This window comes from Biomphalaria glabrata, chromosome 6, assembly GCF_947242115.1.
Source record: "Biomphalaria glabrata chromosome 6, xgBioGlab47.1, whole genome shotgun sequence".
Taxonomy (NCBI): Eukaryota; Metazoa; Mollusca; class Gastropoda; family Planorbidae; genus Biomphalaria; species Biomphalaria glabrata.
This window is the reverse complement of record NC_074716.1, coordinates 8,621,599-8,642,733: the sequence shown is the minus strand read 5'-3', so window position 1 is coordinate 8,642,733 and position 21,135 is coordinate 8,621,599. Positions and strand designations below refer to the sequence as shown.

The window sequence follows — 21,135 nt, the reverse complement described above, 5'->3', positions numbered from 1 at the left end:
CTGATGAAAGATTACGGAACAGTGGGCACCAGGTGGGAAGAGGCTGCAAACGTTTATGGAGACCGATTATTCAATGGAGAAAGTCTGCCACCAAATCTACAGCGCTGGACGATCTCATTTTAAAACTCGCGTATTGATGGGAAGCAACATAAAGAGATTCGATTAAGATGTGTACATCTGTTGAGTTCCACTATTTCGTTCTTATGCATGCCGCGTATTCTCTTTTATAGCGAGACCATGCGTTATACAAGGCCTGAACACTTACCTGCAACGTCACAACCTGTGGGTAGTTTAAACCAATAGCTCGTAGCCACGTCACAGGTCATAAAAATGCACCACTTTTAAATGAAAAACCTCTGGGAGGTAAGTTTTTATAATGGTCTACTTATCAAGGGGAACTCAAAACCGAATTCCGAGCAGAAATATATTTTTTAATTGTTTCCTTTAAAAGGCACTGGTTAACAAAATAAAGTAATTATAAAAGAATGAGAGAAGGAATGAAAAAGAAAAAAAGAAAGAACGAAAGAAAGAAAAAAGGAAAAAAAAGAAAGAAAGAAAGAAGGAAAAAAAAGAAAGAAAGAAAGAAAAAAAGAAAGAAAGAAAAAAGAAAGAAGAAAAGAAAGAAAGAAAAAAAGAAAGAAAGAAGGAAAAAAAGAAAGAAAGAAAGAAGAAAAAAGAAAGAAGAAAAGAAAGAAAGAAGGAAGGAAAAAAAGAAAGAAAGAAAGAAGGAAAAAAAGAAAGAAAGAAAGAAAGAAAGAAGGAAAAAAAGAAAGAAAGAAAGAAAGAAGGAAAAAAAGAAAGAACGAAAGAAAGAAAGAAAGAAAGAAGGAAAAAAAGAAAGAACGAAAGAACGAAAGAAAGAAAGAAAGAACGAAAGAAAGAAAGAAAGAAAGAATTTAAAAAAGAAAGAAAGAAAGAAGGAAAAAAAGAAAGAAGGAAAAAAAGAAAGAACGAAAGAAAGAACGAAAGAAAGAAAGAACGAAAAAAAGAAAAAAAGAAAGAAAGAATGAAGGAAAAAAAGAAAGAAAGCAAGAAGGAAAAAAGGAAAAAAAGAAAGAAAGAAGGAAAAAAAGAAAGAACGAAAGAAAGAAAGAAGGAAAAAAAGAAAGAAATAAAGAAGGAAAAAAGAAAGAAAGAAAGAAGGAAAAAAAAGAAAGAAAGAAAGAAGGAAAAAAGGAAAAAAAAAAGAAAGAACGAAAGAAAGAAAGAAAGAAAGAAGGAAAAAAAGAAAGAACGAAAGAAAGAAAGAAGGAAAAAAGAAAGATAGCAAGTAGGAAAAAAAGAAAGAAAGAAAGAAAGAAAGAAGAAAAGAAAGAAAGAAAGAAGGAAAAAAAGAAAGAAGGAAAAAAAGAAAGAAAGAAAGAAGAAAAAAGAAAGAAGAAAAGAAAGAAAGAAGGAAGGAAAAAAAGAAAGAAAGAAAGAAAGAAGGAAAAAAAGAAAGAAAGAAAGAAGAAAAAAGAAAGAAGAAAAGAAAGAAAGAAGGAAGGAAAAAAAGAAAGAAAGAAAGAAGGAAAAAAAGAAAGAAAGAAAGAAAGAAAGAAGGAAAAAGAGAAAGGAAGAAAAAAAGAAAGAAAGAAAGAAGGAAAAAAGAAAGGAAGAAAAAAAGAAAGAAAGATGGAAAAAAAGAAAGAAAGAAAGAATGAAAGAAAGGACGAAAGAAAGAATGAAAAAACGAAAGAACAAAAGAAAGAAAGAAAGAAAAAAAGAAAGAATGTGTACACAGGGGCTGTCCCCGTAAGATGAAAATACGCATTTAGTTTGTGTTATTTGTCTGCTGGTATGTCAGTTTTAAATCGAAAAAACTAGAAAAGCTAACTAAAAGCTTTTTTTCTATTTTTGGGCAATAAAAATCAATATGTTAGAATGTCATTATCGATATTAGATTTTTCAGTTTGTTTTCAAGTGAAAATCAATGCCATATGATTCTTTGAAATTGTATTATCTTAGACAATTATAACAAATCCATGGTTAAGATATTCCTTGTCCATGTGCGGATATGGTGGGGTCCTCCTCTGAGTTTGTGTGATAACAAACTCACTTTTTAAGCTGCTTTTGTTGGTTTTTTTTCATTCTCTCTCTCTCTTTTTTAAGCCATTTTTTTTTAAAGAAAGCAGTAATTATTAAAAATGTAAACTGTATGACAAGTTTCGGAAGAAGATAATCTACTTTCTAGTCCAAACCTCCCGCAAGACGGGGGATGGCAGCGGGCAGGGTATGAACCCGGGACCACGAGACCACTAAACGACAGCCCTCCCTCACCCACCCCGCGCAATCCGCACGGCCAGACAGCCATAAAAATGTACTGTTGACCAATCGGTTATGTTTTGAGCAGCCATGTAAAAAACAGTAAGATATATTTTTTTTTAAAACATTGACTTTTTTTTCAGGCGAAATAATTAGGTTCTAGATTCATCTTTTCGTATATTGTTTTTAAAAATTATGTTTCAATCTCTTCACTCGGTAATTCTTTCTCAAAAAAAAGATAAACGTGAAAATAAAAGTGCATTAATACTTACCTTCTCATTTACTACTGGCAACTACAAATTGATTGTAGTTAAACATCGAATAACTTCAAATTTTGCCGATAGCGACATTGTCAATTAATAACCTCGTTGATCCTGTTATTTGTGCTAACGAATAAGAGTGCCTTAAAGTTGTGTAGTATGTTGTTGTTGTTTTTTCCGTGACACAAAAAAAAAAATAGCTACAAATGGTGTCAGAAGTGATCCAATTTAAGCTTTGTTCCCTTCGTTCAAATTAACAACTCCGTAGTGGAACTTACCAGCGTAAAAAAATCCGTTTCTCGCCAACGTTGCAGGGGAGAGAATGTTTCCTGACAACCATCCGACGAAACTTTCCAAACGTTTTTCAAACCTTATATACGCTGGATACGATGGCGGCTGTATGGCAAGGTTCGGGCCTGCGTCCTTTCTATCAGTTCGATTATTAAAGTTGGGACGAAGAAGGTCGTGATGATGAGGTCCACTTTGTCGGACTTCTTGTAACGTCTCCTGTGTTTGTTGTAAGTCTAGTTGATACGCCTCTGTCTGCTGGGATTCTACTTCCGTTTCAAGTGCAGGTAACTGTGTCTGCTGGGATTCTACTTCCGTTTCAAGTACAGGTAATTGTGTCTGTTGGGATTCTACTTCCGTTTCAAGTGCAGGTAATTGTGTCTGCGGGGATTCTACTTCCGTTTCAAGTGCAGGTAATTGTGTCTGCTGGGATTCTACTTCCGTTTCAAGTGCAGGTAATTGTGTCTGCTGATATTGTACTTCCGGTTCAAGTGCAGGTAATTGTGTCTGCGGGGATTCTACTTCCGTTTCAAGTGCAGTTAATTGTGTCTGCTGATATTGTACTTCCGTTTCAAGTGCAGGTAATTGTGTCTGCTGGGATTCTACTTCCGTTTCAAGTGCAGGTAATTGTGTCTGCTGATATTGTACTTCCGGTTCAAGTGCAGGTAATTGTGTCTGCGGGGATTCTACTTCCGTTTCAAGTGCAGGTAATTGTGTCTGCTGATATTGTACTTCCGTTTCAAGTGCAGGTAACTGTGTCTGCTGGGATTCTACTTCCGTTTCAAGTGCAGGTAATTGTGTCTGCTGGATTTCTACTTCCGTTTCAAGTGCAGGTAATTGTGTCTGCTGATATTGTACTTCCGTTTCTAGTGCAGGTAATTGTGTCTGCTGATATTGTACTTCCGGTTCAAGTGCAGGTAAATGTGTCTGCTGGGATTCTACTTCCGTTTCAAGTGCAGGTAAATGTGTCTGCTGGGATTGTACTTCTGTTTCAAGTGCTGGTACTTGCGCCTGCTGAGGCTGCACTTCTGTTTGCAGTGCAGACACTTGTGCATTCTGCACTTCTGCTAGTTGAGTTTGTTGTCTTGTACTTAGCATCCTTGACGTCCCATTGTGTTGCGTGTTCAGCATACTAGACAGATGCGGCTGATTTGAGGTACAGGCAACCATCACACCAGAGTAAAGTCTCAACTCGTCTTCAGTGCAAGCTAAAAAATAAAGTTGTCAAGACGAATAAATAATCATTTAAAATTCCATTTATTCCTTTGTATTTACTAACAATTAAACATTATTTATATTGTATGAGAGTGTAATTTACAAATATTATTATGAATTAATTATTTGATAATCTACATATAATAATATCAATATATAGATTCAATTTAAATATATATATATATATATATATATATATATATATATATATATATATATATATATATATATATATATGGAATGTTTATTTAAAAAAAACACTATTTAATGATGAATAAATCTTTATATCAAGCGAAGAATGAAAATTTATATCTTTATTTTTGATATTGTTGTATGTTATTTGTTGCGTTTCATTTGATTTTGAATTATTGTTGTTGTTTATTTGTTATTGTTTTCTTTAAATTTGTTATTTTGTTGTTGTTTTATCTTGTGTGTTTGTTTTCAATTTTTTTTTGCTGTTTTGTTTGTTTATTTGTTTTTTGGTCGTTTTTCATGGTGCTGTTTTCATTAGTTTGATTGATGATATTGCTACATTTAAAATCAATCACTTTGATTACCTTTGATCGATGAACATCCAAACTCCGATGGCTCTAGCACCCCGTCATGTGTCCAGATGTTTAGACTATATTGATCTTGTTCAACACTCGAGGCGATATTTTGTTTGAATGTAATTATGGGCGCCCCAAGACTTCCGATGCATGTGGGCGCAGTGTGAAGCAGGACCTGTACCGTCTCGTGCGGTGATTCTGGAACGAAAAAAAATGAAGCTATCAATCAGAACACGGTTTCAACATTTCTTAAAGAAAAGCCTGTAATGTCCGCTTAACTATTGACCGCATTCAGTGACCAGTCACTGAACGACTAGGTTCATCTCATAGTAAAGTAAAGTTCCCCTTTCAGACCTTGTGTAAAAGTCATCTTTTTCTGTGGCCTACGGTGATGAGATTAAAACCTGTGCCTAAATTGTTGAGGACAAATTTGTGTCCCACAGAGCAGTTACCCCACCCCTCTCCGCAGTCCAAAGAAACGGCATATAAACAAATTGTACAGTTCGGTAACAGCTGCGCTGTAGATTCTATCAAAATGTAGAATAAAATGTAGAATAACATTTTGTGCTAAAATCTGCATAAAGGTTACCAGCTCATGACTTTTCCTCATGGTTGACTCCCAGAATCTTTCTGACAGCAAAGCTATCGCTACAGAAATGTTATGCATATTTGTCTATCTCTCTATATATAGTAAACTCTCAGCTCCGTTTTGGTAGCTTATGTTAGTGTTTTCGGTATGAATAACGTAAGTTTTTTTTTCATTGCTAGTGAAAAGATACTAATGGAAAGAGTTATCTTTGAAGACAAAAAAGTTATCTCGTTTTACTTTGCAGATAGATACAGAGAGAGAGACACACACACACACACAGACAGACATAGATAGAGAGACAGAGAGACAGACACACACACACAGACAGACATAGATAGAGAGACAGAGAGAAACAGACTGAGATGTGTGTGTTTATGTGAGTAGCACCGATGTTCCATTGCTCAGTTTGGCTGTGCTTAACTCTTTCTCTCCTAACTGACGATACCAACTTTGATTCCACCAGAATGTGGTTAATAATTACGGAGAGAAAGAGTTAAGGACCAAGTCCATTATACTTGTCAGGAATAAAAAGAGACCCAACAACCATGCCATTATCCACACAATTTGCAGTGGACTTTTGGACGATTGCTCTATAACCAATTGTGTTCAGTTGTAATATAATAACAAAACTCATTAGTTTTAACAAGTGTACTTACCTGAACCGGAAGCAGTCAAGTTCTGTAACCACAGATGCCTATTTCCGTCAACTGTTTCATCAGAGAGTTTGCGCTTTATGACTGCACAGTCACCGTAAGACATGGTCATCTCATCTCCGTGAGGATAGCTTATAACAAGGGCCATCTTTGTGAGCCTTTGTTTGACACTCAAAGGGAGATCATTAGCTAACATTTTAACCTTTTCTTGGATCGTATTGAGTACACTGACGAATGCCATATCAGATGTTCTACATTTCAGGTAGGTTTTTGTCTCCCCTGATTTACTCACGTGTTCAACAGAGTCTACTGCAAGTTTTCCAACTTTAAAATAGTTCATAGCTCGTGAGGAAAACGTCACTTCACAAGCACGTGCTTCAGCCTCGTTTGGAATTATATTCTCGCTGGTTGCAATAAAAATATGTCCTTCACACCGTCCTGTATCTTCCTGTATTCTAATTTCTGCTGGTCTCTCAAAGATCAATCCTGTTCCGCAAACAGCAGCTGTCTGTGTCCTCAATCTTCTTCTGTGATTTATTTTCACAATAAGTAATGAAAAAAGTTTTACAAACAGCAAAAGAGAATCAACCTGGACATCAGCAGGCAAGTGTTTTAAGGATAATGAGATCAGACTGTGGCAGCCAGGATGGTCGAAATGTTGGAGGCTCTGATTAATCCAATCTTTTTGGCCATCCTGTTGGAGGCTCTGATTAATCCTATCTTCTTGGCCATCCTGTTGGAGGCTCTGATTAATCCTATCTTCTTGGCCATCCTGTTGGAAGCTCATTTTCACCTCTTTATGAGAAATAAGTTGACAATATAAATTGGTGTGCAGTACGTCGTAGCCTTCAAGGTGAACTGTAAAAATTAAGATTAAAAATGAATTTTGTAAGAAATGTGGAAGTCTAATGTTTTCAATATTTTTATTATTACTATTATTTTAACTATTGCGTGTGATTATTTTGAATTTGTGGTTACGTGGTTATTCAGATTTATATTGTTACGGTTCTCTTCTACTCCGGCCTTCTATAAACACTGCTAAACACAACACAACACATCAACACATCAAGAACCTGCCAACAAGAGCTCCACAATAATCTGGTACTTTAATAATGAGTGAATAAGTAGAAGACAGCCAATACGACACAATTGGCAACACAATAAGCTACTACGAATGTTAAACTGTACATCACCGTATACAACTCTACTGTCTCTATTTCTTCCTAGACTCGTACATAACACTTGAGGACTCGACAAGGACCGACTTCATGGCCAACTAACAGTCCTGGTCTCAACGCTCTCCGGTCTTGAACTCCCGCTTTCTTACACACTGTGTCACTCGTCCGCAGGCTTTCGATCACATGACCATAACATTGGTCATATTTGCGTGTAATCGTAGTACTGTCCCTTGTCCATGGCCCCGCTGACCTGAGTGATTCACGGGTGTGTCAGCTGAGCCTGAGTTAACCCTTTTGCGCCGCCAATAGGGTCGTAACACTGCCCCCTTCTCAGATTTGTCCGTCCCGGACAAAATCTATCACACGACATGGGCAGTGGAGGTGAATCGATGCAGGAGGAGGTCTATCGGTGGGGGCGACAATGGGCTTATATTGCCATCTCGATGGAGCCATCTGCGTTGTATTCGGCGTATGTCTCTTTCTCCTACTCCAGGTGACCTTCACCTGGCTGCACTGACTTCGTGGTTGCATCGCCATGCACTTTGGACTGAGCAAACGTCGCCTTCTTCGGTCGCTCACTTCTGAGGGCAGCCACTTAACACACGGGGAGGGATAGGATGCCAGGACTGGGGTCACCAAGATCGCTGGCCTATCAGGTTGTTTCATAGGGTTTTCAAGAGACGGGTTTTTGGGAATGGGTGTCAGGTCCACAGGAGGGGAGATAGTGGCACACATCATCTTCAGGCTTGTCCGGAGGGCAAACTAGCGGAGCAAGTTGGCAGCACTCCACTTGCGAAGGACCCTCATCTTCAGCATCAGCCACGGTCAAGTAAGTTAACTGGAGCCTGAGAGCGTTGAGACCAGGACTGTTAGTTAGCCATGAAGTCGGTCCTTGTCGAGTCCTCAAGTGTTATGTACGAGTCTAGGAAGAAATAGAGACAGTAGAGTTGTATACGGTGATGTACAGTTTAACATTCGTAGTAGCTTATTGTGTTGCCAATTGTGTCGTATTGGCTGTCTTCTACTTATTCACTCATTATTAAAGTACCAGATTATTGTGGAGCTCTTGTTGGCAGGTTCTTGATGTGTTGATGTGTTGTGTTGTGTTTAGCAGTGTTTATAGAAGGCCGGAGTAGAAGAGAACCGTAACACTGTTGTCAGAAGTGGGATCGGATCGTATCGGATAGGAACGGATCCGCTATGGCTACTATGAAAACGTTAGACCAACTCCGTGTGAAGGAACTGAAGGAAGAGCTCCGTGATCGAGGCCTGAAGACGAGCGGCAACAAAGAAACCTTACAAGCACGCCTTCGGGAAGAACTGGTGAAGGAAAAAGAAGATCCGGACACATATCTTTTTGAGGTCGAACCGGACTTGCTGGAACAGATCAATTACAAGATAGATGCCATGGACACCAAGATAGACACGATGGACTCGGGAATCAAAACGGAGTTATTGGCAATGAACCAACGCATACATGCTGTGGAGGAGAGAATCACCAACATTGACGAGCAGATGAATCAGAGGGTCGACGCAGTGGAGAAGGCCATCGACGAAATGAAGATACAAGTCCAACGCAAGCACACAAATGTACCAGAAGCAGATATGACGTCATTTGTACCTGAAGTCTCCGGGAAAATGAAGCCCCCCGTATTTGATGGTTCCGTGTCCTGGTCAGTATACAAGAAGCAATTTGACGCAGCAGCCAAAGTTAACAAATGGATCAGTGAGGAGGAGAAAGCAACAGCCCTTGTGTTATCCCTAAGAGGAAAAGCCTCCGAATTGCTACAGTCTCTACCGAACCAGCAAGACTTCGCCGCCCTAGTCCAGGCTATGGAACTCCGATACGGGGATGAACATCTGCAAGAAGTATATCGTGTGCAACTAAAGACCAGACAACAGCGCCCCGATGAAACACTACAGGAACTAGAGACAGACATCGAACGCCTCGCACATCTGGCCTACCCAACCGCCGCACAAGATTTTCTGGAAGTCATTACTACAGACGCTTTCATTGATGCCCTTCGAGACCCCGAGTTAAAGAAAGCCACCAGAGTTAGTGGTAAACGTAAGGCCAGTGAAGCCCTCGTATATGCTCTCTCATATGAAGCCGCCAAAGACGCATCAGGGAGCACTCATCAAGGCCGAAGGTTAGAAGTCAAAGAGGAAGAATTTACACAACTTGTGAGAAGGGTGACAGAGGCAATAGATGAACGACGAACAAACCAAGTACCAGAAAGTCAACCTAGGGTTCCTGTACGATGCTGGAATTGTGGTGAACTCGGTCATATACAAAGAAGCTGCACTAGAAGATTTGCACAAACTGGAACCCATTACAGATCAGAAAGGTATGCACGACCAAATTCTCGGGGCTACCAGGGAAACTAGCACGCGCCGGCTTCAAGGGGCGGAACCCGGCGACACAGAGAATGAGAGCCCCTGCAACCATCATCCCGGTCGCCGTGCTAGGGCAAAGTAAGAGTCTAAAGGTCATCGGGAAAATTGGATGTCAAAACTATCACTTCCTCCTTGATACTGGTGCCTCACGATCAGTCATCCGGACGGATAAAGTGGACAATAGCAAGAAAACGCCAGTTAGGGCCTACTCGTTGCAAACAGCCAGTGGAAAACTGATGCCCATAAAAGGCCTGATCGACATAACAGTCGAGATCGGAAATCAGTCATTCAAACACGAATTCCTGATTGCTGACGTCACAGATGACTGCATAATAGGACTCGACTTCATGCTGAAATATGGCTTTTCTTTGAATATCGGCGGAGGCACTTTACAATGTGGGGACCTCGAAGTACCCTTGCTTGGCGACGAAAATGAAGAAGATGGCCGAGCCAGAAGGGTTACGTTGGTGGAAAATACAACCTTGCCTGCTAAGTCGGAAATGATCATTTGGGGGAAGATTGAGGACGACTATCCCACGACAAAAACCGCGCTGGTAGAAAGCTTGAACACCAACTATAACGGGATAGCAGTAGGAAAGACACTAGTCACGATTGGGAAAGACCAAAAGGTACCCGTAAGAATTATGAACCTCGGCACAGAGGAGAAACATTTACGGGAAGGAAGCCTCATCGCTGGTTGCCATGCTCTAGAGATGATAAGAAACTGCAGCAGTGAAAATCCCGACGGAATACTCAAGCCCAGTGAACCCCAGGTTACTAAACTTCTGGCAGAAGCCAAAACGATCTTGTCAAAAGAACAGTACACCAAAGCAGAACGATTCCTAAGAGAGTTCTCTGACATATTGCCATCTGATGAAATGGACGTTGGGCGAACAAACCTGATCCAGCATCGAATAGACACAGGAAACACTAGGCCCATCCGACAGCAACCACGTCGCCTGCCGCTAGCAAAACATCAAGAGAGTCATAGCTTACTTTAGTCGGAGCTTGTCCAAAGCCGAGAGAAACTACTGTGTCACAAGACGTGAGCTACTGGCAGTTGTGGATGTCATACAACATTTTCACAAATACTTATATGGGCAAAAATTTATCATTAGGACAGACCACGCTGCTCTACAATGGCTGTTGTCATTTAAAAGTCCGGAAGGACAAGTCGCCAGGTGGATTGAACGTTTGCAAACCTATGACTTCGAGACACAACACCGAAAAGGACAAACTCACCAGAATGCTGACGCGCTGTCTCGACGACCTTGCAGAATGGAATGTAAACACTGCAGCAAGGTTGAAGAAAAGGAAGTTATCGTTGATTGTCGACATCTTGGGGTACAAGCTTCCGGGTCATGGTCCGACGAAAGAATCCGAGAAGACCAGTTAAAAGATGAGGACCTGGCTCCCATTCTGCTTATGAAGGAAGACGGACAAAGACCAGAATGGCATCACCTTTCTGATAAAGGAGCTGCTACCAAGGCATATTGGGCACAATGGGACTCACTGACAATCGACAATGGAGTTCTCAAGAGGGTCTGGGAAACGGCAGATGGGACATGCAATCGCTTACAGCTGTTGTTGCCTAAAGTGAGAGTTGCTGAGGTGCTGCAAGAAATCCATAATAATTCCAGTGGGTCACATTTAGGTGTCAACAAGACCTTTGAAAAAGTACGCCAGCGGTTTTACTGGTTCGGCTACCGGGATGATGTAGAAGAATGGTGCCGAAGATGCGACGCATGTTCAGCAGCAAAGGGCCCGCACAGGAGAACGAGGGAACGTATGCAGCAATACAACGTCGGTAACCCCTTTGAAAGAATAGCGCTCGATGTAGCCGGACCATTTCCTGAATCCCAGAGAGGAAACAAGTACGTTCTAGTAGTGATAGACTATTTTACTAAGTGGCCTGAAGCGTATGCGATACCAAACCAAGAAGCCACCACCATAGCGGAAACACTTGTGGAGAATTGGATTAGCCGATTCGGTCCTCCCAGGGAGTTACACTCCGACCAAGGTCGAAACTTCGAATCCAAGATCTTTCAAGAGATGTGCCAGGTACTCGGCATCGAAAAGACACGCACAACCCCTCTTCACCCCCAGTCAGATGGAATGGTGGAACGATTTAACCGAACATTGGAACAACATCTGTCGAAAGTCGTCGATGAACGTCAAGAGGACTGGGACACCTATATCCCAATGTTCCTTATGGCATATAGAGGATCGATTCACAGCACCACCGGTTACACTCCAGCAAGGATGTTGTTCGGCCGAGAGCTGCAACTACCTTGTGACTTGCTATTCGGGATCCCGGGAGATGTGCCAGCCTCTTCGACAGACTATGTCGCAAATCTCCGAAAACGGATGGAGAAAACTCACGCTCTAGCCCGCAGAAACATCAAGATCAACAGTGACCACATGAAGACAAGGTACGACAAACGGGCCAATGCCGCTGGGTTTCATGAGAACGATCTGGTGTGGCTGTACAACCCACAAAGACGAAAAGGCAAGTCCCCAAAGCTTCAAACAGACTGGGAAGGACCCTACCGCGTGATAAAAAGAATCAACGATGTCGTGTATCGAATACAGAAGAGCCCAAGGTCCAAACTGAAGGTCGTCCACATCGACAGACTCAACAAGTACCATGGTGAAGCTGGATCTGCCCGGGACGGACAGATCTAAGGTGGTGGCACAGATGGGGGTAGTGGTGTGTGTAGTCAGCCGTCGCTTTTGCTGCAGAAATGAGTGCCTCCGTCAGCCAGACAGAGTCAGACAACGTTGTGTTACAGCCAGACAGAACCAGACAACGTTGTGTCTTACATCAAGCCTGTAGCTGGGGACATTAAAGACATCTGTCAATCTGTCAGTGCTGATGAGAGGGACCCGAATCCTGATGGCTGCACTCAGATGTTTGGCGAGAACTTTGTGTGTCGAGCTTTGCAGGGAGAACGCCAACTCCAAGAAACCCATCGGCAAGGTCTGCACCCAACAGACGTTTGTCCAGCTGACGAGACCTGGTGATGGTCAAGTAAGTGAACTGGAGCCTGATGCTGAAGATGAGGGTCCTTCGCAAGTGGAGTGCTGCCAACTTGCTCCGCTAGTTTGCCCTCCGGACAAGCCTGAAGATGATGTGTGCCACTATCTCCCCTCCTGTGGACCTGACACCCATTCCCAAAAACCCGTCTCTTGAAAACCCTATGAAACAACCTGATAGGCCAGCGATCTTGGTGACCCCAGTCCTGGCATCCTATCCCTCCCCGTGTGTTAAGTGGCTGCCCTCAGAAGTGAGCGACCGAAGAAGGCGACGTTTGCTCAGTCCAAAGTGCATGGCGATGCAACCACGACGTCAGTGCAGCCAGGTGAAGGTCACCTGGAGTAGGAGAAAGAGACATACGCCGAATACAACGCAGATGGCTCCATCGAGATGGCAATATAAGCCCATTGTCGCCCCCACCGATAGACCTCCTCCTGCATCGATTCACCTCCACTGCCCATGTCGTGTGATAGATTTTGTCCGGGACGGACAAATCTGAGAAGGGGGCAGTGTTACGACCCTATTGGCGGCGCAAAAGGGTTAACTCAGGCTCAGCTGACACACCCGTGAATCACTCAGGTCAGCGAGGCCATGGACAAGGGACAGTACTACGATTACACTCGACAAGGACCGACTTCATGGCCAACTAACAGTCCTGGTCTCAACGCTCTCCGGTCTTGAACTCCCGCTTTCTTACACACTGTGTCACTCGTCCGCAGGCTTTCGATCACATGACCATAACATTGGTCATATTTGCGTGTAATCGTAGTACTGTCCCTTGTCCATGGCCCCGCTGACCTGAGTGATTCACGGGTGTGTCAGCTGAGCCTGAGTTAACCCTTTTGCGCCGCCAATAGGGTCGTAACAATATTATATAATGACTTAGTGTTTATAAATCAATATTATATACATACTATAAATGATTCAGTAAGTGGCTATTATGTGTATTTATTCATTTAATACATATATGGAATTATTTGATCAGTAATAGAGCTTAATATTCACCGGTATAAAGAATTGCATTTAATGCAGAAAAATAAAATTAAAAGTACTTAAATTAAATAAAATAAGTATTTCAATAAATTAAAATAAGTTTTTTTAAAAGTGTTGTTATTGTTTCAAACTCATATCAACTCGCTCTGTCTGCCTGGGTGGACACGTTATTGTACACGTTATTTCTCCCACTTGCCCTGTCTAAAATCAAGCTGAAACTTTGCACAATTATTCATTGTTCGATGACAATACATGAATCAATAAAAAAAAAAATAACCATTTTAATTAATCACTTAGTCGTAACTCATTTATTTTCTTTTTATAGTGGCAGTATGGCCTACCAAGGGAGTAAGCTACGTGTAGAGAATCAGGTTTATTTCTAATCAAATGTTATTTTTAAAAGTCCTTGGATAGCTTAGTGGCTAACATGTTGGCCTTCCATCGTGGAGGTTTGAGTTCGACTTTAGCGACTTGCTTTTATTTGTTTATGAAAAGGCAGCACGGAAACCTTCTCCCCTCCCCCCCCCCTCCTTTCCACTGGTCCACAAAAGTGATTGGACTATAGCTCACTTAGCATGCTATAAGCATGAAGCAGCATTAAAAAAAATAATTTAAAAAAATATTTCCAAACGGACAAATGTATTATTGTTAGTCTAGATTCAATTAAAACGGAATTACATGACGGATTCAAAATAACTGATGCCATCAATATAAGTTTTGTTTTTAATTAAAAAGTTGTTTTTTTTTATTTTTAAATGAACATTGTACATTAAAATGATGGAAGAGATTTGGCTATAATTGCTTGTCTTTCCTAACAGAAAAAAAAAGTATGTAAAAAGTTCTAGACAAGCATTTAAGAAAAAAAAATGATCACAACAAAATCAAAACAATTTCAAAAGAGTCATCCTTACCCTCAATTCGAATTTCAAAAACATGGACTGGAACTTGCAAAGTGACACTGTATTCTGTTTGACTATCTAAGTTACCTTGTCAGTAAGAGAAAGAATGGTAAGGTTCGTCATATGCATTTCTACTATAAAAACCATAAAAACAAATATAAATCAATGTAATATGTATATCCCTTTTAAAGATTTTATTTCAATTTGTCAATTTGCTCATCAAGTCGTATGCTCGCAAGTGGTTTATGAGAAGTGAGTGCTTTCCCTTGACCAATGATTTTTGAGAAAAGTAAAAGAGAATTAAATGATTGTTTGACAATAATAATGATGCTTATGTAAAGAATATGGACGAATAAAAATGTCTCTACTCTATTGTATGCAAATTACTGTAACTTACACAAATACTTAATATGCACGTTTATTAAGAGCAGTTACTTACAACTGTTTCCTCCGATAGTGTTGTCAACTGCTACATTGCCATCTGTCCTTTCTAACGTTGAAGTACTTTGAAGATTTAAACTAGTGGAAGTATGCATGCAGTCATCTTGTGTGAACAGTCTCGCATCATGGTTGAGAGCATCTTTATTGTTTGCCGGTCGGTCTAAGTTGTTGAAATCAGTTGGGTCATTAGGTTGCTGTTTTTGTGCCTCGGTGAAGAAATCGTCTGCACGTCCGTTAGAAACTTGATCCACAGGTCTGTCTATAAGACAACAGGGTAAAGAGTTCTCTTTCTTTGCGTCGGAAAGTCTATCGTTTAGTTGTAGAACAAAGTCATCTAGAGAAGCCATCATAGTTGTGTTGAATACGCTTATACTGGGAAAAAAAATCGTAATAATTACATGAACCTTACATAGCACATTATGAATGGTGAAGTTCTGTAATGTATTTATTGATCGTAACGACGCACCGTAGTTGTCGGACTTTGAACACGACATGTGTTGACGTCATGGGAAAAAAAATGAGTATTAGGTAGTCGTTTATATGTTTGAATACGTTGGCATTTCGGACTCTGCAGTGTTTGGCATTTAGTTAACGTAGCGACGCAATATAGTTGGACTTTGAACGTGACAACCTTACGGATAGTGGGGTTTAGATTGTTTATATGTTATTTTAGTCAGTTGGCATTTAAGGTGACAGCATCGATTATTCCAGGAGCAGCCAACGTATGGGGAATGCGCTAAAAGTGGCGCACTACACCGCTAATAACAATTTTAAATAAAACATGCCTGATCTTAAGAAATAAGAAAACCGATCTGCAGCAAATATAACTCATTAGTTACGTTGGTGTCATAGAGAACCACATGTTTTAATACTAACGAACCGACCCGCGGCGTATACACCCCCTGTCCCCCTTCCCTCTTTTTTTTTCAGAGCCTCCTTCTCTGACACTGCGAAGGTTACGTGGGGTAGCTCTAGTCCAACTTGCAGAAATAAAAGAGTTATCTTTCCATGACTTTTCATCGTGGTTTTCCTCATGGTTGGGCCACGAAGAGAATTATATATATAGATAGGTTCCGAACCTAGAGCAACCCAAGAATAGTGAAGGATATTGTTTCAAATATTAAATGTTGTTGTAATAAGATCCTTTTTCTAAAACATCTGTATATGAATAATTTCCGTATGATTCTCATACAGCAATAAAGGCATTTATTCTGACATATTTTAATACAATTGATTAAACGTATATTTGGTAGAAAGGTTTTCAAATGCGTTTGTCATCCCCAATAATAAAAAAAAAACTGCGTATTGTGATGTAATGAAGAAAAGAACTAGAGGGACGCTTTGTAGGAAATAGTCCAGTGAACATAAAAAAAAAAGATGTGAAGACAAACTGCAAACTAAACAGTCAAATAAGGTCCAGGATGCTTCGACTCGGAAGTGACCAAATATTTCTCAACTGTCGGATAAAGTGCGAGTCCCCAGAACCTGAGAACCGTTTCGATTGTAATTCAAAACAAATCTACGTTGGGTTCTTGCCCTTCATCCACTAACATTGCACACATAGGAACAAAAGAAAAGCTGAAAGTGATAGCAAGTGTCAGTCTAAATGTGGGGAAATTCATTCTTATACATGTCGAGCCCATTAGGAAAACCAATATCCATTGTTTGTGAGCGCAATGTCTCGGATAACAGAAGGTCTCTTTTAAGACATTATCTCAAACGTGAAGTTGTAATAGAAGAAAAACAAAAGAGAATGTCCGACTCTGATTTTCACAAAGAATGTGGTTAAAAAGTTAAAAAGAGGATATAAAAAAGGCGAATGCTCTTTGTCAAGATAAGTTGTGCAAGAAGCAATACTTGAAGCAATACTTGACTTGAAGCAATACTTGAAGCATCCTACGTCCTCGTCCTTATCTTAAAAGTATAAGTATCTCTATTAAAGAACGAAACTTTTTAACAAATCGGGTAAACCCGTTTTCATAATATTTTACATTTGATATGAACATGTCGTCTAAACGGGTAAACCCATTTTCACACTCTACTTTTATTTTCGAGGCAAATGTGAAAGAAATATTCTCCATGTTTGACAGTGATCTAAATTAAAATCGAGTAGATCAGCAAATACAGACTGAGGCCCGCAGGCCGCGGGTCATATCCAGCTAGTAACAAAAACAAACAAACTGGCACACAGCCAGCCAGTCTCAAAAGCGTTCATTCGATTATATCTGCTGTAAGACAAAAGGTTACCTTTTTACTGGAAGATTATTCCGATGAATCTGGACGCTAAATAAGATACTTGGAAGCACTAGGCTGACTTTTTACATAGTTAATTATTCCTAAGAGAAATAAAGGAATTCATACTATCTTACTAGTTCTTAGTCTAATAAATAAGGTTCATAAAGCTTATATTATTTAGAATTAAAATTGGAAAATCCAAACATATAGATCTATATATTTCATTATAAAGAAACATACAATCCAACGGCAAGGTTCGTTTATAGAAATAAAGGATTTATCTATTGAAAAGCATTAAATTAAAGGTGATGATAATAGATCTAAGTATTTTTTTTTTATTTTTCTATGCGACATAATATATTAATTCAATCCACATACACAAAGGTATAATCCTAACACGCTGGGTTTAACTTAAATTGCACCATTGTTGATACTCGGTCGTTGGTGTGTAGTTCCAAACAGCTTGTACAACTGAACCTGTGTAGGCGCTTTATATTCTTATTGTATAACTGAATATATAAGATGTACTTGTAAATATAGTTAACACACAGATTTAACTTGAAAATAGATGTACATAGAAACACAAGAGAAATGAGAATTTGAATAAGAAATAACTCACAAGTCTTTTTTCTCTCACGTCTCTCGCTGGTTCCTCCCTATCCAACCTTCACACCAGTATTTAGTTACTTCAAATACGACAGACCATCTCGTGGTTACATCAGAATTTCATCAGTCCACACAATGTAACCATCAGCTCACCATTAGTCCTCGTTGCATCAGAAACACGCACATAGACTAAAAATTAAGGTAATTAAAAAATAACGAAATTTAAAAATAACGTAATTATTTTCTCTTTAGAAGTAATATCTGTAATTTATAAGATGAACATAACATTGTTAAAAAGTAGTCTAAATCCACGACATAGAACGCATGATAGAGGAGTCTTGTTTTTTTTTGTTTTTTTTTTTGTTTGTTTATCTAATTAGATAAGCATTGTTTGTTACACCTGACCTCTAAGTGAAGACAACTAGCAAAGAAGGTGTACATATTAACTGAAAATGATGTGTCCAATGCGACATGAAGCTCCTTAAAACCAACACTAACACTTAATGAAAAGTGGCACTGGATAGATCCACATGTAGAACAAGTATAAAGGAAGGGTCCCGTATGGCAGATGGCACACACACCAGAAGTAGAAAGAAGGATGAAAGTGTAAAAACGCTTGGTGCTTAGTGCTACCCAAACCTGTAACTGCAGCTGTGTATCAAGGATTCGCCTCTTTGGTGAAGTCTGTACATGTTCCTGAGTATGTTTAAACTTCACTACAAATATTAAAAAAATGAAGTCTTATATGTGGAAATACCTACTTAGATCCATGCACCAATATACAGAAGAATGCAGTGTACAGATTTACCTCCCTTGGCGGTAGACTCTCCCGAAACATTAACATGGATAATGAAATCGACTTACGAATCGCCAAGGCCACAGTGCTTGCCATGTTTCAGGACGAGAACAACATACAGAAGACAAAAAAAAAAACACTGAACCACTTCCAAACGATCTACCTCAGAAAAATACTGAATCTCAAATTGCAAGACAAAATACCTGACAATGAAGTCTTCCGAAGAGCGGGTCTGCAAAGCATCCAGACAATCGTGGTGCAATCTCAATTGAGATGGGCAGGCCATGTCTGCAGAATGGTATATTCATGCATCCCTAAAAAAAACTCATTTAAGGCCAGCTAAGGGGTGGGAGGCTTTAAAGAGTCTCTAAAAGCCTTTAACATTGACCCTGACATCTGGGAGACGAAAGCACACGATATCATGGCGTCGCGCTGTGAAAACTGGTGCACAAATTGCAGGGGACAAGAGAATAGCTCTGGCAGTAGAAAAGCTCCAGGGGAACAAAATCAAGCCAACTGGCTCAAGCTCTATCTGGAATAATCTCCCCTTTGTGCAGTCAAACAATGTGAGATCACATAGGTCTTACGAGAGGCGCGGTGACTGAGTGGTAAAGCACTTGGCCTCCAAAACTGGAGGGCCCCGGGTTCGAATCATGGTGAATACTGGGATTTTTAGTTAATAGGCTGCCTTTGAGTCCACCAAACTTTAATGGGTGCCTGACGTTAATTGGGGAAATGAAAAAGCGGTTGGTATAATAGTGCTGAAGACTTCTGTCAAAGTGGAATGAGGAATCTAGAATGTGGGCAAGTTTGTAGAATACCACTTCGAAATCAAAGGTCAAAGAATGTTGGTAATAATGATAGCTGATTATTTGAAATTTAATAGCGTATTCTGTTACATTATTTAGCTCTTACTTTATGCAATTTTATAAAACTCTCCTTTATACTATTTTTAAAAAGCTTTTTATGTCAACTCTGTCTGATGCAAATATTATGCACACTATTTCTTCCGCTTTCCGTACTTGGATTAATTTGAAACTTTGCACAATTAGTCATTGTCGAATACAATACATGAATCAATCAAATCAATTAACCAATTAGTTCATTAATTAGTGGTAATTGATTATATTTGTTTTATAAAGGAAAAGAGAGACATATTGCGGTATGATATTGAAATAATCGTTTGCTTCTTTCCCTTACATATGCTTTTTTTTATTATTATTATTTTTGTAACCCTATTCGCGACGCAAAAGGGTTAACTGTCTGTGATCAGCTGACATATGTGACACAGGCCAGTAATACAGTTTTACATGCTATATCGAAGGGCAAGGGACAGTACTGGAATGAACTTTGCACGTGAATAGGACATCTGATCATAAGCCTGCGAGGACCAGAGACACAGTGTGTGTAAGGCAGTACAGATAAAGAAAGGACAGCGAGTAGACTGGGACTGTCAGTCGCCATGAAGTCGGTCCTGGTGGAGTCCTGAAGTGAATGTACCAGTCCAGGAAGAGATAGAATCAGTAGAGTTTAGTACGGTGATGTACAGTATAGCATTTTTAGTGCTGATGTATTGCCAATTGTGTCATATTGGCTGATTTAATTGACCATTATTAAAACACCAGATTGTTTGGAGCCTTGTCGTCAAGTTCCTGATGTGTTAGATGTGTTGTGTTGTGTTTAGCAGTGTTTACAGAAGGCCTGATTAGGAGAGATCGTAACATTATGCTTATTTTGCTTGTTTAAATATTCAAGTTGTTTTGGTTGTCTTCGTGCTGCTAGTATATGTCAGCATTTAAAAGTAATCAAAAAAATGAACTCTAATAAACTACTTTGAAATTAGCACTTAAAAAATACACACTGTTTACAATACCTACTAGTAGTACTATAAGATTATTATTATTATTACTATTATTAGATTGAGGGGGTTGCGGGCCGTACCGGGTGACACCCACCAAGGGGTGACATCCAAATGTAAAATGCACTTTTCAAAAATGTTTATTTCATATACCAGGCATGCACTGTAATCCTATACAATAATTTTTTTCTTAAGTGCCATTCGAGCGTAGAATAGTGTGCGTAAATCGGCCAACAGACTCAAGACTTAACAGACATAGGACCAGTAACTCATTCACGTAAACATATCTATATATCAAAGACGCAATAACTACTAATAACCTTCAATTATTAATAGACTCCTCCTCACATATTAAGAGGTAGGGTGAGCTCAAGAGTAGCTACATTTAAGATGCATCATTGCTTTGGTTAATATCAACTTAGACTATACATTTTAACACTTTAACTTGCTTAAACTAAAGTTACATTTTTTTTTTAAGTTTTGTCTTGTAACACTGCAACTGCTCCAAACTAAAAATAAATGTTTACTTACCTAAACATTAGGATACAAAGTTTGTACCGAAGTGGGCGGTGGAACAGATGCTTCAAACGGGAAATCCCATGAAACAACTCATTTGCGAAATAGTTTCTCTGTTCAATGTAGTATAATTAATTCAATTCATTTACAAACTTGGTCTAAATATGTAAATTTATGTAAGTACTTGCTTTGCTATTCAATACAGTTTCTCTCTTTCTCTCTCTCTCTCTCTCTCTCTCTCTCTCTCTCTATCTTTCACTTTGATGTCAAGGACTTTTCAATGTTTTTTTTTCTAATATTCAAAACAAAGAGCTCTCTTTACCGAAACAAAGAAAGACATGACTATTCCTTCCTGTTAATTTTCTATACGTAACAGAGCAAA

At 39.5% G+C, this 21,135-nt stretch overlaps 1 protein-coding gene across 4 annotated transcripts in view; it reads right to left on the bottom strand.

Moving 5' to 3' along the window:
* The window catches only part of LOC106078852 (uncharacterized), a 33,257-nt gene extending 12,181 nt beyond the window's left edge, over nt 1-21,076 (bottom strand). For 2 of the 4 annotated variants that reach the window (XR_008778468.1, XM_056032493.1), the window contains exons 1-8: nt 20,769-21,076; nt 17,597-17,772; nt 16,990-17,078; nt 14,741-15,114; nt 14,314-14,388; nt 5,801-6,655; nt 4,565-4,753; nt 2,783-4,000 (exon numbers count right to left, since the gene is read on the bottom strand). Coding sequence is in view for 3 of the 4 variants with exons in the window: in XM_056032493.1 (XP_055888468.1) it covers nt 2,783-4,000; nt 4,565-4,753; nt 5,801-6,655; nt 14,314-14,388; nt 14,741-15,092 (2,689 nt within the window). In the remaining variant the exon portion in view is untranslated. Of the gene's footprint in view, nt 1-2,782; nt 4,001-4,564; nt 4,754-5,800; nt 6,656-14,313; nt 14,389-14,740; nt 15,115-16,989; nt 17,079-17,596; nt 18,961-20,768 lie in introns of those variants that run through there. The other 2 variants (XM_056032495.1, XM_056032494.1) reach the window with 2 other exon arrangements.
* Nucleotides 21,077-21,135: the final 59 nt, after the last annotated feature.